The following is an 18,839-nucleotide window of genomic DNA, read 5'->3' on the forward strand; positions in this document are numbered from 1 at the left end:
TAAAAGCAGCTTATTCTCAGAACCGAAAAACAGAATTTGAACAAATGTAATAGAAAGCAGTATGACATAAGGGTCTTTCTAATTTATATAGACATGATGATCACCCGTCATCAGATTTGGCCGCTATATGTTAAAACCTAACCACTTACAAACGACTTCTGGAAAAACTCATCATCATTTAGTCAATTTAACCAAAGCAATTATGTAATGAAGAGATTTTAATTCCTCAAAAACGATGTTATTGCCACTAAAAATAGAAATATCTTAGGAGAGCTTGTGCTCACGGCTACTCAACTGCATTTTGTCAAATTTGAAGGAAGGCATCATTGCATAAGAACCTTTCAAATCTGATGAAGTCATGCCGAAATGCCTTCAAATGTTAATGTCGCTAATACAAATAAAAACACTTTTAAATGAATTTTTCTCAAAAAACACTAAACAGAATATAAGCTTGTATTAGAAAACGCATTTGAAAAAGAAGATTCTTCAAGTATATAGCAATATGCCATCCAATTTAGCCACGTTAATAACAATATTTTTAATAACTTAAAAGATTTCTTCCCATAAAGTACTCGGCAGAAATTCCTCATGTCTTTGAGAAATAATTTAGACCTGAAGTTTGTAGACAACTGATGATGAACCACTATTCTTTAATGCAATGGCACAACAAAAATTTTGAACACCTTCAAAGAACCCTTAAAAAACCGATCGAAATAAGCTGACTAAATCTGACCAAAAGCAAATTGACATAAGAGCTTTAAACCTTTCACAAATGATGATGTTCCGCCATCCAATAGGGTTGCAATTATTATAAAATAGAGAAAACCCTTAAAGCTGTACTTGCATTGATCCTTGTGTAAATGTTAGGCAAGTGAGTTATATGGGACCCACTTAGACATCTTGCTTTTAGCACAGTTGTAAAACCTACCTTTTAAAATCAGGTTCTTAAATAATGCATAATCCTTGCGCTTTGACAAGCGTTCACTGAACAATCGATGTCAGTAATCATACTTGGGACGGGAACTTTTCACATCCATACAAGTACTTCTACACATCATTCCACTGGGTCAAAAATAATTTATATATTCATTGTTATACATCTAATCTGTACAAATGATTTTAAAAGGAACTAATTAATAGAATACTACTCGTATATTGGGCATTGTATAATGGTTAGAATGGTTTGGAATCTGCGGCACAGGAACAGAAAAGATGGTTATTTAGCGCCGAGGCAACTGGAATAAAGTACTTCACTCAAAGACACCCCACAGTTGCCAAAGTAGGGCGGTAGGATTCGAACGTGCACCTTTTGATCGTGAGTCCCGAAGGCTAAGCACTGAGCCACCATGACTCCCTTGTATTGTAGAATGAACGTTAGAAAGTCAAAACATTATTTCTACTAAAATACGTCCATTACTCCGTACTGCCTTGCTTATTGCGAGAGCAAATATCTCCTAATATGCATTTAGTACTAGACATTAATCTTGCCAGGAAAACATAGCTGCATATAATGCAGTAAATATTCCGAAACGTAGAATTTTAAGAATGCAGCAATTATGTATTCGAATGATTTAGCATGCTGATTAAAAAGAAATCAGTTTTATTGATGTAATATGTGTGCATCTGAGGGTCGCCCACATATGTAAATGTAGCTGAATGCTTTAGTCGCTGTATAAATCATTTGGATTTGAAAATAACAGCATGCTTCGATAGGTTAGGATTCTATATTTTGCTTTGCTGTTTACTATGATTTCTTTGTTTATAGACCCCTTGGAATGCTTTTCAATAAAAATTTATCACTTTCAGATTTTTGGAGGAAGAAAACCCGGGGCCTATCAACAATGACCCTCATTGACTATTGTTTCCCGAAGTCGCTATCGAACCAGTGAACCATACTAAACTAAGCAAACTAATGAAGAAAGCTTTCTATTGATTAAAATGCCCGTACAAACAAAACACGGTCGCCCCAACCATGACCACCGCAGCACGCAAGGTAGCGAACCCTCGGGATCCTCGACGGCAGCGAGCAGACGAAAGTCGAGCACGTCCCGTAGCACAAAAGTCCATTCGAAAGACACAAACATGGGAGTTACAAAATCAATTTCAGCAGCACCGGCAGCCGAGAATATCGAGACAAGCCAGAAATCTTCAGATGTGAAACCCCTGGTGGACAAACACATAAAGGAATCGAAACAAGATGATGGTGTCAATCAGCACATCACAGAGAATTCCATTGAAGGCATGGATCGAGATAAATCTAGTGAGCCGCCTCCGGAAACGATAACTTCCACAGAGGGAGGAGGGGATCAGAAAATAAAACTTGATCAAACTGAAGAAAATGAACTGCCTTCTTCCAAAGAAGAATCCCCTAAAACAGCTACCCAGGAAAATAAGTCATCCGCCAAAAACTTTGATATGCAAACCTTCACAAGTGAAATAGATAACTTCACAGAGATATTTTCCTCTGAGAAGTATACCCAAACTGTAAATGATGACTACCCAGTGGATGATCTCATAATGGTAGTTTCGTCAGTTTCCACCCAGATTGAGGAGTACAAGCAACAAACTATGTCTTCACAGCAGCAACTGGAGAATCTCAAGCAGAGAATGGCTGCCATCAAGGAAGGCCTGCAAATGAACATCCAAAAAAAACGGTTCCAGGTCAGAATTGGTAAGTTGTCATTTTACATCCTAACCTTACTTTTCAAAGTATCGATGTTTTCTGATATAAAAGCTGTATACATAATCATAATGGGGCAAGGAAATATTCGTCAAGCCTCGCATACTTGGAGAAGAAATTAGCATGTTTATTATTCAGAGCTGTCAGCAAAACATTTTATTATGAAACAAATTTGGAAACTGTTTTTCTGGTTACCAAACAATTGCGACACCATATATGCGCCATTAAACGAGTTGATTATGTTGAAAAGTCTTCCTGTTCTAATCTACTCTTGACTGATAACTGATCGGAGACTGTGGGTCGGGCAGAGTGGCAGGATGAATATATGTTGTTTTCCCACGAATGCCATTAAAAAATACTCATAAGTAGGGCACGTCCAGTGGATACGATTGCAAAGCCTAATTTCCACCCATTTATGCATGCAAAAGGCTTCAATATGAACTTATCCATGACGAAATAGATATTATATGTGCTTTATGGTCCTTCTACAGAATGTGCCTAGCAATGTGGTATTCCTTTGGGAGGGAGTACAATTGTATAAATAGCAATTGTATAAATAGATATTGTATAAATAGCTGCAGATGAGGGGGGAACGTGTTGACTATAAAGAAATCGTACACTCCCCTTCAAATAGTTCTTTGTGCTGTGGGGTTATACCTGTATTGATTATGCTTTCATCTGAATTGAGAAGGGGTCACATTTGTTATTTTTAGGGGGTTGTTGTTTTTATCAGGTTCCTAGTTAAGCTCCTGCTTTAACGGCATATCACTATAAACATACTTTGTCATTGCGATGGAATTTATTCATGTCTTCCTTTTCTTGATTTGTCTTTTATTAATCGAAAATGTATTAGTCAAGACTTTGAACGTCAGGCGTAAAAAAGTTGCATTTAATGATACAGTTGGGTTTATAATTTCAATGAACCAATTAATGTATCATATTTAAACACAAACCAAAGAAAACACCGTCCTTGCCTGTGAGAAATACGTGCATAAATCTCCAACAAAACCCCTACGTAATTATATAACAGAAGTTGCAGTTGGTAACTACGTGGTTAATGCAATCGTTACTTGAGATAACCATAAATTATTAGGACATAAATCATATAAAAGTTGTTTGATAAATGATAGCTGTTTAAATTTACTGCATTTACATGCACACTTAAATGGCTTTCCTTTAACAAAAAAAGAAGTGTTATGTAGGTCTGAGTAATTTATGTCTGTATTAGTCATTCCCCTCTGATGATTGGCTAAAGAAGAAATGACATCGAAGGATCAATATGTACAAAATTTTCATTCGTATGTTTTCCATTCCTCTAAAAATAAAAATCATGAGAAACCAAAGATCTTTAGATTTTTTAATACCTTTTAACACTTATGTCAGAAAAGAAAAGAATAATTCCAACAATTTTCAATGCAACGATTCGTACGTTCCCTATCAAAACTCAAAAGTACAAAATTTGGACACAGCTGAAAGAAAATGTGAATTACGCGCCTTGCAGGATATTTCTGATGAATATCACTAGCTTTACGATATATACGTGATGAATTTCACTAGCCTCACAAGATCTAGGTAACAAATTTCACTAGCTTTACAAGATATACGTGATGAATTTCACTAGCCTCGCAAGATATATGTGATGGATTTCACTACCCATACAAGATCTAGATAACGAAATTCACTAGCCTCACAAGATATACGTGATGAATTTCACTAGCCTCACAAGATATACGTGATGAATTTCACTAGCTTTACAAGATATACGCGATGAATTTCACTAGCCTCACAAGATATATGTGATCACTACCCTTAGAAGATCTAGATAACGAATTTCACTAGCTTTACAAGATAGAGGTGATGAATTTCACTAGCCTTACAAATATAGGTGATGAATTTCACCAGCTTTACAAGATATAGGTATTGAATTTCGATAGCCTTACATGACATGGATGATGAATTTCTCTAGCCTTACAAATATAGGTGATGAATTTCACCAGCTTTACAAGATATAGGTATTGAATTTCTCTAGCCTTACAAGATGTAAGTAATGAATTTCCCAAGCTTAACAAATTACATGTAAAGAATTTCACTTGCTTTACAATATGTAAGAAATGAATTTCCCTAGCCTTGCAAGATATAAGTAATGAATTTCACTAGCTTTGCGAAATGTAAGTAATGAATTTCACTAGCCTAACAAAATATAGGTAATGAATTTCATTAGCCTTACAAGATAAGAGGTAATACATTTTACTAGCCTTACAATATATAGGAAATGAATTATACTAGCCAAAGTAATGAATTTTACTAGACTAACAAAATATAGGTAATTAATTTTACTGGCCTTACAAGGTATGGGTGATGACTTTCTCTAGCCTTACAAGATATAGGTGATGAATTTTACTAGCCTTACAAGATGTAAATAATAAATTTCACTAGCCTTACAATGTATAGGTGATGAATGGCACTAGCCTGACAAGATATGGCTGATGAATTTCGCTAGCCGTACAGAATATAAGTAATGAATGTCACTAACCTTACAAGATGTAGGTGATAAATTTCAATAGTCTTACAAGATGTAAGTAATGAATCTCACTAGCTCTGCAAAATATAGGTAATGAATTTCACTGTATTAATTGCCAACATTTTTCTGATATAACAAACAATATATAGGTAAGCAGTATTTCAAAATGTTTATGTATGCAAATTTATTTAGTTGTTAAAACACAAACGTTAACACATATTTAGATTAAGGATTAAGTAAATTCGTACAACTAATATTAAAATCATTGTGTTCCCAATGTAAACTCAAAATAGTCATGTTCATTGTAACGTTTCGTCCAATTTTGATATGTATATCCAAAATAATGATGATAATATATCTTATTCTACCCTTTTCTTGTAGACCTTTGTCTATTCGTTATACAACCACAACTAATAGTTTTTATATTTTAACGTAATCTAATATATCCTTTGTTATACTGTTCTGGTATGTACTTTATTATTTTCCCCCTAAATTTAAAATTAGCTGATTTTATTAATTAAAACAGAATCACCTTAAGCGATAAAAATGTTCAGTCCAGTAAGTAAATTAGTCTCATCATGCACATGTACAAATAATCTGTTACCACAGTTTACCTAAAACCACCGCATTTCTGTTTTTATGTTTATGTCATGATTTGAAGAAAAAAGGATTTCAAGAAACCAATAAACTATGTCGCGCTTGAGTTAGATTTGAAAATTGTTTGTTATTAAGATAAGACCTCCTGGATTAAGAAGAGCGTGTTTTGAAGAAAAGAAGTAGACGAATATGGCCCTTAAAATTATCCCTCATTCGCCATGAACTTTGTCGTGCATAGACTGTTCCTAAGTGGCAACCTTCATATTAGTTATGTACCATCCTCTTCTTAAGTTGTGTGTGTGTGTGTGTGTGTGTGTGTGTGTGTGTGTGTGTGTGTGTGTGGTTTCAGTGTTGTTTGTGTGGATCCAATGTTGTTTGTCTTTATGTTTGTTGATGTCCGTATAGTATATCTCGCATTCGTTAGGTAATTGGATGCTGTTAATAATAACATTTATTATAAGTCATAACAGCTGGTAAGCTGCTATTCGGACGATTTTTGTACACGTTATCTATCTCCTCACATAAGTACCACGTTTAAGTATCCATGTTACCAAAAGATTTGTTCCAGTATGACTTAGCCATAATTCCCGAACACGGATAGAAATGTGTACAGTTCGAAAGCCCATCTGGTTCTGTTTAGTGAACTATTTTTTTGCGGTATTTAACAGATCTGGGTGAATAAGCCGTAAATATGCTCAAGTTACCCTTACATTCATATTATTTCGCCTCAAGTCCGTATATTGTTATTAATATCTTGTTGACTAAAACTTAAGTTCTGAAATGGTAAAGATAAAAATTTGCGAAAAGGAGAGTCAATCAAAGAGACTAGTTTTTGTTGTTGTTGCCATAATTAAAAAGCAAAAGAGGCCAATGGTAATGTACAGTCAAATCTTGAAAACTATGCAAGTTAGAGTCTACAATATACAAGAGATCTTTCTACCAAGGGTCTCGTATGCAAGTAATACAGACTGTTTTCTGTCTCAAAATCGTCTTCATAATAAACATGAAAAGGATGTCCTCGCCGATGACATGTCTGTCGTAAGAAGAAAACAGAAGACACATTCTGTAAACTCATGGAAAAGGAGGATCTTGCACATCACAGAATACGAATTTGGTTGATAATTACACATTTTTCATGTCTCTGTTTTAATTACTATTTTTAGCAATAGACGCTTCGATCACCCACTGACAATACATTCCGACTGAAAATAGCTTTAGTTAATGTGAATATTACCGTGACTAAAAAAAAGGTCGCTGAAACTGACAAGATAAGCAGCATGAAATCTGAAACCAGTCTCATGAAAAGCTGAATGGTTATCATACATTTTAGATATCATAGTTTGGGTCGAAATTTAGACTGGAATGTAGTTAAATGGGTTAGGGCAGATATCTCTCTCTCCTAAAACATTTTCATTGACTATAAATCCCAGCGACACTTGATAGATTAAATTGTCTTGGGTAGTCGTCCTTGCATAGACAGAGGATTGCCCTTTCAGATGGGAAATCCGTGTACTGTCGAGTCTAAGTGACAAGGTACACATGTTCTGAAGTATTGAAAGACGAAATGGTTAATCCGCAAAGCTAGCCGTGTTTACTCTGCCTATTCACGGAGTTTATTACATGCGCAAGCACTCTTAGTTTCCAACCGGTTGAGCGGGATTAAATTTCGTCAACCCTTCCTCCTGGCACATTTTTTAGACACATTACCTTTTTCTTTTTATATGTTTTGTTTTTTTGCTAAAATATTAGTCTGACTTAAACTGCTTATTTATTTCAAGCTTTTTGCCTCTACCTGTAAATTTTAGCTATAAGGCAAAAAGAAAGCCCTGAACTTGTTGTTGCTGTGGGGTTTAACGCCATTTTTCAGCACGATAGGCTATACATGGTGGCCAGTATTAATGGTGGAGGAAGAACCCGAAAACCCCGGAAAGAACCACCGACCCACGAGAAGCTACTGGCAAGCTTTCTCACATGCCCACATTGGCTGAATCTTAGAAAGCCCTGAACTATCATAATACAGTTTGTTATATACATACATACATATATACATACATAGGCAGACATACATACATACATACATACATACATACATACATACATACATACATACATACATACAGACAGACAGACAGACAGACAGATAGACAGACAGACAGACAGACAACAAAATACTACTGTTGAAATCCGCATATTATATACCGTTTTTATCATTTCATCTCTTTCCGTGAGTTTCATAACTTATTTTCGAATGGGGAAAACTGTAATATCGTACTTTACCACATGGCGTAAAATGCTTACTGTTTGACGACGTTGCAGAATTGTACAGTAAAATAACTTCGAAATGCATTTCGATTCTTCATTTATGGCTTTGCTTTACGCGACGTCCTTTTTTGTGATGTCATGAGGTCTTATTGTAAGTGTTACATACAAACAAGATATGACTAAGGAATATTAGTTGAAATAACACAGTTATGTAGTTACATGCATAATATTGAAGATAATGTAATGTCTTGAGAAAGAACAAGAATGGTGATATCTAATTAAATTTGTCAACTAATGGGAAACAAAACAAAGGCAAATAAAAGCGAGGGAGTAAGCAAGAGAGATCATTATACTGAAATGAATCTAAAATAATTTAATTTTAAACTATTGAAAATTATCTTCTCAAATGCTTTGGTATGTGTGATAACATAGACACAAAAAGAACGACAGAGAACATGGAAAAACTTCACAAATGCAAACACTGCACACTGCAAGGTTTCCGCATGCAAACAAAGTTCTGTTCGTGGATTGTCTGTGGCATTCAATTACATAGTAGAAATCATTGATAACGATACATTTAAATATAAATGCCGGAAGGCATTGAAATTTAAACCGATTTATTCACATTTGCAAACCAAAGTCTATCCTAGTATGAAAAGACAGCTCATAGAACATATTGCAACTGACTTGAAGAATCACAAGAATTAGCATGTGCAACATTTAGATAAAAGAAAGCTAAAGAGAAATCAAAAATACAATTAGAAGAGAAAAAAGGAAACAAGTCAAAAACGTAAAGATAAAGATTGGTCAGTTTATGACTTAGTGGAAGTATAAAATGTGTAGCAAGTAAATATCTGTCATTAACGGTTTAATTTTGACACCACATATATATTTTAGATTGTTGTATTAGAAGTCTCAGATCTGCTACGTACTTAGTTCTACTACAGTGAATCCACCATAACGTGGATTGGATAATCTGATTTTCTTTTCCTTTACATTGGCTAACATATCAGCACTATTTTCATTCATAACTATCTTGATCTCGGCCAACATTAATCGGCTCATTGTCAATTCCATAGAGATTGTTGAGATATGTGTATTTAATGAACGACCTTGACTTTGACCTCCAATTTTACCTTCATCATCGCCATACATCATTTTCTTTAGAGTATGTACTTCTCCCTTTAAATTATCAGTATGGCGTCAGTGATATATCATATAGGTAAGAGTAATACTAATTTTACTTTACGTATTTGCAAACACACACCATGAGCTAGTCTCTTGATCTGTGAAAATGTGCTGGAGCATGTCTGTAATTATTCGTGTATACATTCCTGAACTCTTACAAAGGTCACAAAACATTACAGTATCTCTCTTGATGTAGTAGTTATACATATCAATAAGATATTTCAATCGCCAATGATTCATGACATGTTTTACACACTGGCAATCATCATCCATGATCCTGAGACCAGAATAAAATGTCATGACTGGTGGAACTTAAGTTTCCTTAAGCATAAACTGATCAATGTACTCGTTCGTACGGAGAAATGTATTTCTTCAGCTATTCGTTCCCAAGTTTGTCATCATATAGATTATTTGCAACTTCTTCAAACGATAGTCCAGTGAGCTGAAAATTAGCATTCAGTTTGATTGTCCTGTTTACTAACAGTTCCTTGTCATACTTTTTCAAATTTGTCAACTTGAAATTAGTCAACGAAATGGTTGGGAGTTTTGGTTTTCTTCATTATTATTGGAATTATTGTCACTGCTTGATTACTGCCGTTTTTCATTAAGGTCTTGGTAAACAGATAATAAGCATAGCTTTTTTTGATTGTCTGTTAAGAGCGCCAATACTTCGGATGTCTGTAATTTATATATAATGTATATTGGCTCTGTATTTGTCAGTGTTCTCTGTTTTCCGTAATTTACTTTTTTGACAAAATACGATATATACATAGGTGGATTTAAACTGTTTCTTATCTATTGTATAATATTTTTTCAGGAACTGGTTTGTTTTGGTTCATTCGAGGGCTGTTTTGTTGGGGTTTATTTTCTCTTTCATTTTCCTTTTTACTGGAGGTGAGAGTGGAATCAGGTCTTCGTTCTCCGTAAACAGTTTCCTGCACATTTGTGTAGAACTTTCTTTATGCAGTCGTATTCACGTTACTGTAGCATGATAGTCTTCGTGTATGAATTTAATGTGAAAAGAAGACCATGGTAGAATATGTTGTGTGCTGCCTTGTCCGTTATTAATGTTAAGTCCTGCTGCAAGTGTATATTGGTTCCATAATGGTTTCCAAATCACAATATAAAACACATGGAACGTGCGGTTCACGATGACATTTATCAATGATAATACATAACATTATCGATGTAATATGTACAGCGTGTAATCTACTTGATTACATCATTTTTCCTGTCGCTTTAATCCTGTGTTAGAATGGTTTAAGCAACTTCCACAAAATTACATTGTGTTGGCGTGTATGTTTACTTGCAATAACATCAGTCTCGACAAATCCATTGTTATAATAATGCCTATCTCAATCCGATACAATTAAAATGTCTAACTAACTGTCTCTTACATTTTCTGTCTCTCTAACATGTTGTATTAGTATCTTCCAAGAAACGTTGAATTTGTTTTCAAATTCATAAATGTCGTCTACTTTGACTGGCATAATGAAATCAATTTTATACTTGCCAAGATGAGTTTACCATAGATTCTTCGGCAAACAAGAAACACGTATTGTCCCTATGCGGATGGTCTATTCAGATAGTTGTTGTCTTTTGTATATTTTGACAACTCTATGTATGATCTTCCTCTCATCGGCCGGTACTCACTGACAACTCTATGTGTGATCTTCTTCTCATCGACTGGTACTTATTGACAACCTTGTGTATGATCTTCCTCTCAACAGCCGGTACTCATTGACAAGTTTATGTATGATCTACATCTCATCGGTTGGTACTCATTGATAACTCTGTGTACGATCTTCTCGTCGACTGGTATTTATTGACAACCTTATGTACGATCTTCTCGTCGACTGGTACTTATTGACAACCTTATGTACGATCTTCTCGTCGACTGGTACTTATTGACAACCTTATGTACGATCTTCTCGTCCACTGGAACTTATTGACAACCTTATGTATGATCTACCTCTCATTGGCCGATACTCATTGGAAGCTCTGTTAAAAAAGTCTCTGAGCTTTGTGATGATTCTATTTTAATTTGTCTCTTTTTTCTATCACTTTCCCTTCTAGTTAGAATAATGTGGACTATGGTCTTCTTCTTTCCATGTTAGTATTGTAGAGTCAGTAATCTCAGGCATTTATTACAGTATTATTTATTCAATACATAATTAGTATGAAAGGCACTTTTCTTGTCATTGCACACGGATCTCCTTGTTACATTGTTTTCCTCAATTGTTCATAAACTAGAAGGTTTATGGGATACTGTGTCGTCCATTGTTTTCGCTACTCCTCACAAACTACTTATAGGATTGACAAGAATATTCAGTCACACAATCATCCCTTGGTAGGATCTCAATTTCGCCCTCACAGCAGCCAGCTTGAAAATCTTATGATTGCTACTCTTCCTGAATTGATGGTCATCTCAACACGGGGTTTTATTAAAAGACTTCCTATGTTGTCTTAAATGCAAATGGTGTCAATCTGACGTCCACCATGACTATCATGGCAGCCAATTTAAGCATCTTATTATTGCTGCCCTTCCTCAACCAAACTTATATTGAAATGGCATTTTCACCAGATCCAATCGCACGACGTCTACTTCGTTTAAATTAAAACTAGTGCTGTTTGTACATCTAACATGGCAGCCACGGCGTCCATCTTGAACATCTCGTCATAGCAAATCATCCTGACTGGATGATTGTATCGACATTGGGTTTTACTAGATGAGTTCTTGTGATGTCTTGTTGATCCTGAATGAAAACAGTATTGGTACGATGTCCAATATGATGACTATAGTGACCAGCTTGAAATTATTGTACCCCTCTTCAACAAGATGTAGTATTTCCATAGAGTTTTCCCCCGAAGACATAGTATTATGTCTAGTTTGTCCTAAATGCTACGTTCAAATACACACCCGATATCCCCCATTGAGATCTGTGTGTCGAAAATATATGTTAGGCGCTCTGGCGGTAATTCAAGCTTTATCCATGAATTTCCTGGGATTGTAAGAACTACTAAATCATTGCATAATTGCCACCGTGACAATGCTACAAATGGAATTAGCAATCAGGTTATATGACGACCAGGCCACTTTAACACCAGTATTCAAACTGTGATGGGGTCCCGAGTGGCCGAGTGGTCTAAAGCGCTCTTCGTTACAGATCACTGCTATCTTACCTCTGTCTGCGCCGGTTCGAGTCTCGGATTCAGCCAGTGTGGGTATGTGAGAAAGTCAATAGCTTCTCGTGGGTCGGTGGTTCTTTCCAGGGTTTTCCCAGGTTCTTCCTCCATTATTAATACTGGCCGCCATATATAGCCTATCGTGTGCTGAAAAATGGCGTTAAACCCACAGCAACAAATTGTGGTATTTTGAACAAGTGTACATATAATTGAATATATCTCTAAAAATGGGTTTCCTCCAGGCAAACGTCTCTAAATACTTACGTTATTTGTCCAGTAATATCGTAACATTAACAAAATTAAAAACTCACACGAAAAATTTTAATTTTATGAACTCAGTTTGTAAGAATCGGTATTTTGATCAATCGTCCGATGCCTGTCCCTTTCTTGTCTCCCTTTGCTTAATATATAAACCCTTATTAGGAAAAATCCGGAATCTCATGCTGTGAATAAACAGTAACACACACATTTATTCTCATGGTTTTTGTTGGTTTGGTTCTTTACTTCTTTATTTACATTTTCTAGCCCTTAACTTAGTTATGTTGGGCATCTGTAGGAATATGTTGTATATACTCAGTCATGTGATTACATTTGTTATGTTCCATCCCTTGTTTTCTTTCTCTTTCTTCATATTTTGATTGAATTTTGCCTTTAAATGTGAAATGTTATTTTAAATTTCATGTGATTTGTCATGTTCGATTAAATACAAAATTGTCATTGAGTTTTTTTGCTGTATGAACCGATGCTATAGACAATCTGCGATCTTGGTTTGTCTTCGATCAGATTGCAGAATCCATACAGCATGGATATTGTGTGATGTTTTCCATTTTCTCTATGTTTTCCTATGTGTTGCAGCTATTGCCTGTCTCCAATTAATTTGTTCAATAGTTAAATAGTTAAAATGAATCTACTCTAGCTCACTTTCAAAGTAACGCTCTTGCTTATTCCTTAGTTATATGCGCCCATTTTTTCCGGTAGTTTATAAAAATATCTGCATTTAATTTAACTCAATGCGCCCATTATGCTTTATATCCATGCTTATAAAAGTACCTTAATCGTTTATGAAATCTGGAGCAAACTTGCTTTAGACCGAGTCTACGAAGTACCACCGGTAAACACTGGTATCAATGCGCTACGCAAATGAATACTGCCATGGCATCCTGTCGATATACATTATTACACTCAATTTGTGAAGAATAGCTATTGACTAAAACTTTCTTCAATTATTTTAAAACATCATTCAGGCGAGAAATATGCCCGCTTTTAAATGCCGATACATACTTACCACCTGGAAAACTACAAACTTCAGGACAAATTTTAAATTCATTTTAATCTTGCATTTGAGTTGGATATTTTAAAGTTTGGTTTCAGTTTTGGAGGTCTAGGACTAAAGAACGATTTATTTAGGGTGACTAAAAAAGGCCTTTAGAGTGATACCAAATATTCGCATGATTGATCTTGGAGTTATCGAACTAGGTAGAATAAGTTCTCGTCTGGTATTGTGGTCGTCATGGTAAATGTCATTGGCATTTATAGATGTTGTCTGCTTTAAATAAAAGATTGTGTACGTTAGATCAGTTTATATCGGAAACATGCGCATTCCTTCCGTACAAGAACCATTTCATAAACTTCTGTTCATATTGCGGAATGTGTGAACATTTGCAGAATGCTGGAGATTTCATTTGCATAAGGCATTGTACCCATGTTTACTGTTGGACAAGGAATTTGCACACTGAGTGTAAATGAAGGCATATTCAACGTCGCTATACAAATAATTCGGCTCTCGATTTTATCTGTAATATTGATTCCATGATGGCAACATTGTGTCAACTACACTTATTGTAACTGTTCAATGTGAAACAGATTTTGACAATACTTAAACAGGTTTATACGGCGTCAAGACTTAGAGAATTACTTCCAGTTAAATTACGTACACCTTCTATATGTGGTGTTTGTCCGATGTCCTCGTAGGGAAAGACATAGTTCACAGTGCTGTTCCTAGTGTAAATTGTTACAAACAAACTCTGTCTTCCATGATATCTCTTTCGTCTATTATAGGATTTCAATGGCTCAATAGATCTATTGTTGCAATTTAAAATGACGGCTTGGACTGAAGGTGCGAAATACCTTCAGGAGAAGAAAGGTGTATTTAGATTTAGACCCGTCAGTATAAAATGATTGTGTATCCCATAGATAAGAGTAAATATGCTATTATATTAAAGAAATGTACGAGACATTTCCTATATCACCGAAGAAAACCAAAAATCAAGATAAATATGTTTTGCGCCGTTCGAGTAGAACTTTACTGTTTTCAACGTGCAAGACGTTTGTGTAAACAGCAGTGATTGTTCTTTCTCTCAGTTAATATAAATTTCTCAGCGTTAATCTGCACAGCTTTAATCTGCACAGCGTTTATCTGCACAGCGTTAATCTGTATTAAATATGGCTCAAAAGATTTATTTTTATTTCGTAGTAATTGACACAAGCTAATGGCTCCTGTATTATAAAACTTGAACATACAATATTTACGATGTAAGGGGAAAATAGCAATTTTTAGAAAATTGTAATGACGCTCCTAACATGAATACAATTATCAAATAATGCGTGGTTGGTGTAATTTGAAATTAGTTTCCCTCAATCATCCAGTTGTTAGAGATATACACGCACAAGTTCAACAAAAACATTTAGTGCGGATAGAGGTTGATAAATGCTTAGTACACATGGACACTTGAAGTCCATACATGTTATATTTAATCATAGAATACATGTAGAATTTTACCATGATATTGTCCAATACGCAATCGTTATTAAATGGAGAGATGGACTGATGCGTGGATGAATGACTGGATTTATGCATCGATGATATCTGCTTATAGAATATCTCATGATATTCAGAAACTGACTTCAAATAAGAAGAAGGCATTTTGATTTAGAATGTTTTGTTTCAAATTACACTACGGTGACTCGTGGTGTGAAGTCGCCATAGCTGTACGAAAAGTGACCGTTGCTTTTGAATGCTCCAAAATAAGCTTCGTTATCGCGAATTCCTTTTCAATCGTATTACTTCTCACGCCTTGCGGCTTTCCTAATCTAATAGAGCACTCGACCCCATTTTGTAAATGTATTAATAGCTCTGAATACAGAAAAAGTGATTACTGGAAAGAAACTATGTCAGTATCTACAATTGAACAAACTTCAAGGGACTGTTTCTTGCATATCACTTATTTAAAAATGGTTTTGACCTTAAATTAAATTTTATTTCAAATTTCTCTTCAAGATTTATTTGTTTGATTTTACAAGCACACGCAAGTTGTCTAAACATATGCTGCAATGTACACTGATCATGAAAATTACGAGACCAAAGACATTAATTTGTGTCTCCAATATGACTTTTCTAATGAATCGCACCAGTTTTGTGGGCTGAATCGGACGTAAAGAAACCGCGAGTACGAACACCTCGAGATATATTCTATTTTTATATTCACCCATTTCTAGACTGGTTCCCATTTTTCCATATGATTAGCACCATGCGGCCTCGAAAACCAGTTATTTCAGAAACCCCTTCAATAATAACATTTGTGATGAAGCATGTCCGAGAGGATAACAACAGTAAGGAGGAAAGTAAGAATTTGAGCACAACGAATAACGCTGGAAAACGATTTCAACTACTTAGTTGAAATTGAGACCTGAATGTAAATTTGTAACCATCAAACCAAAAAAAACAATCCATTTGGGAGCTGAGACCGCCATAATGTACATGTAACAGAAAGAACCATGATATTTCATTTTAAAAAATGTTTTTAAAATGTATACGAATAACAAAGGACACAAAGACATGAAAGAAATGTGACGCTTGAATAATTTGTGTAGTACAAGTGTGAACACCTTCATCACACAAAGTTACTGCTGACAAATTCATATGAAGCTAAAACAAGTTACGTTCATATGATATAACCAAAACAACTAAAACATAGGAAGCCATACACCAAGGCGGTTGGTGGGGTAGTGGTGGAAAATGTAAAAATTGTACTCGCTAAATATGCTTCCCGTATTTCCAAGAATTCTTTAACAAGTGATGCTAAGGATGCTGACCCATATATTCGTACACCTTAAAACTATATTCCATTGGCTGAACGAGTCACGTGACCCCATTCCTGGGTTTAGATGGCCCCAGATGGTCGATATTGCTTTGTTTTCATTGTCCAGCAAGACCCATTCACCCCTTATCACAAATATCTTTGCGCTTGCACAAATAGTTTCGTGATGAAGCGTGTGTGAGAGGATAACAACATTAAGGAGGAAAGTAAGAATTTGAGCATAACGAATAACACTGAAAACGATTTGTTGATGCAGGCCACATAAGTGACAATTGCATTGAAAATATTAATATATTCATATGATCTAACATGCATAAGGTTATTTACAAAATTACTTCAACATAGTATGTGATAAACTACTTAGTTTAAATTCAGACTTGAATGTAAATTTGTAACATTAAACCAAACAACAATCCATTTGGGAGCTGAGACCGCCATAACGCAGGAACCATGCAAGTCACCCACTTTGCATGGGGCTTGTGCAGCCTATTCCCGCGACCCCAACTTGGTGTAACGTTGCCGGGAATCTATGCATGAGCTGACACAGAATGATATGTTTAACACCATATTTCGTATGTAAAAGCGTAGCCAATGCGACCATCTTATGTGCAATTACCTCTGGCGATGTATTGGCGTGTACATCGTTGTCCCTAATAAGGAGAATTACAATATCGGGGTTTCTTAAGCGCACTTCGTTCATGTCATGGCGCAAAAACTTGTCGATTGTGCGCCCTCCGATACCCACCATGTTTACATTACAAACTTCCGTTACAATGAAAGACAGAACTAGTCTAAGTTCCGTCCCGAACCTCAAATACCGATCTAACCATTTACAAAGGTAATGGCCCATAATAAGCGGTTTTGTCGTTGTCTGTCCAAATTTAGACGATGGCTATGCACAAAAGAAAAATGTCCTCACCTTCTTGTTTCCAAAGTGCGATCAAAACAAATGATCGTTACAATTATGAGGAATTATAGTGCAAAGAAGCCAGAACAAAAAAAAAAAGGGATCGCAAGGAAGAAAGACGAAAAATGTACAAATTATGCTCGCTATATATACTACCCGTATTTCCAAAAATTCTTTTGCAATTGACTCTAAGGATGCTGACTTATATATTCGTACACCTTGAAACTATATTCCATTGGCTGAACAAGTCACGTTACCCCATTCCTGGGTTTGGATGGCCCCAGATGGTCGATATTGCTTTGTTTCCAGTGCCCAACAAGACCCATTCACCCCTCATCACAAGTATCCTTGCGCTAGCGCAAATAGTTTTACGGTAGATTAAGTTGTTGTAAAGCTGGGACCTGCATTTAATAAAACTGACCCATTCCAAATATTGGCAAAATGCGTATAAACAAATATTAATATTTTATTTGAGAAAACGGAAATTGTTCAAGTTAGTTAAAATCTGAAGTTCATAGTAATACGGTATGTATACAAACAGATATTTGCTTGACCAAAAGAGTTTAGAGTTTCCTCCAAATAAGGCAGAACAGTAGACTTGAGATGCGAAATTACAAAGTAGACTATACAAATAAAGTTTGTAACAAAACCCCTGAATGGGTCGACAAAAGGGTCATTCAGTGTATAATAATACCATAAGTATTTGTCCATAAAGGGTTATTTACAAAGCAACAGCTTATACCTACACCACTAACTGTAAGTATTTAGATTTAATTATTTCTTTACGGAAATGTATTCCTTCCTTCCCAATATGCACATTTTGAATAGTCATTAATAAACACCTGAGCGTTTTAAATGGCTTTTTACTGAGAAATGATTTTGTAAAATCTGACAAAAAATTTTTAAAAATGAATTGTTTTCAACCTGGCACTTTAAAGTACCGAATAATTGTTATATATATATATATATATATATATATATATATATATATATATATATATATATATATATATATATATATATATATATATATATATATATATATATATATATATATATATATATTGACAGCAAGAACGTTGTGGGCTGTCAGAATGCAAAAGGCTGTTTGAAGGAACGAAGAAACACACATATCTCTTTCGGTTTTATGGGATTGTCAGTTGTCCGTGGTCCGTTCGTCGATTAGCACACATCTGTTTTTGCTGCTCATCTAGAACTACTTCGAGGATTGCCGTGAAGCTTTGTACGCACATTCATTCCATGAAAATAGTGCCGCTCTGACATCCAATATGGCCGGTCACAGCGGCCATTTTGAGAATTTTGTTATCGCTACTCCTCCTTAATGGACTGTAACATCAACATAGAGTTTTCATTTAACGGTTTCATATGATGTTTAGTTTG

At 35.3% G+C, this 18,839-nt stretch overlaps 1 protein-coding gene across 1 annotated transcript in view; it reads left to right on the forward strand.

Annotated features, from left to right (window-relative positions):
* Nucleotides 1–18,839, forward strand: part of LOC149794093 (death domain-containing protein 1-like) — a 108,634-nt gene that overhangs the window by 15,086 nt on the left and 74,709 nt on the right. Inside the window, exon 2 of the mRNA XM_089968050.1 lies at nucleotides 1,807–2,671. Within this exon, the coding sequence (XP_089824176.1) occupies nucleotides 1,939–2,671 (733 nt within the window). The 5' untranslated portion in view covers nucleotides 1,807–1,938. The remainder of the gene's footprint in view (nucleotides 1–1,806; nucleotides 2,672–18,839) is intronic.

The sequence above is a fragment of the Sinohyriopsis cumingii genome, chromosome 8 (assembly GCF_028554795.1).
Source record: "Sinohyriopsis cumingii isolate HCF-2022 chromosome 8, ASM2855479v2, whole genome shotgun sequence".
Taxonomy (NCBI): Eukaryota; Metazoa; Mollusca; class Bivalvia; order Unionida; family Unionidae; genus Sinohyriopsis; species Sinohyriopsis cumingii.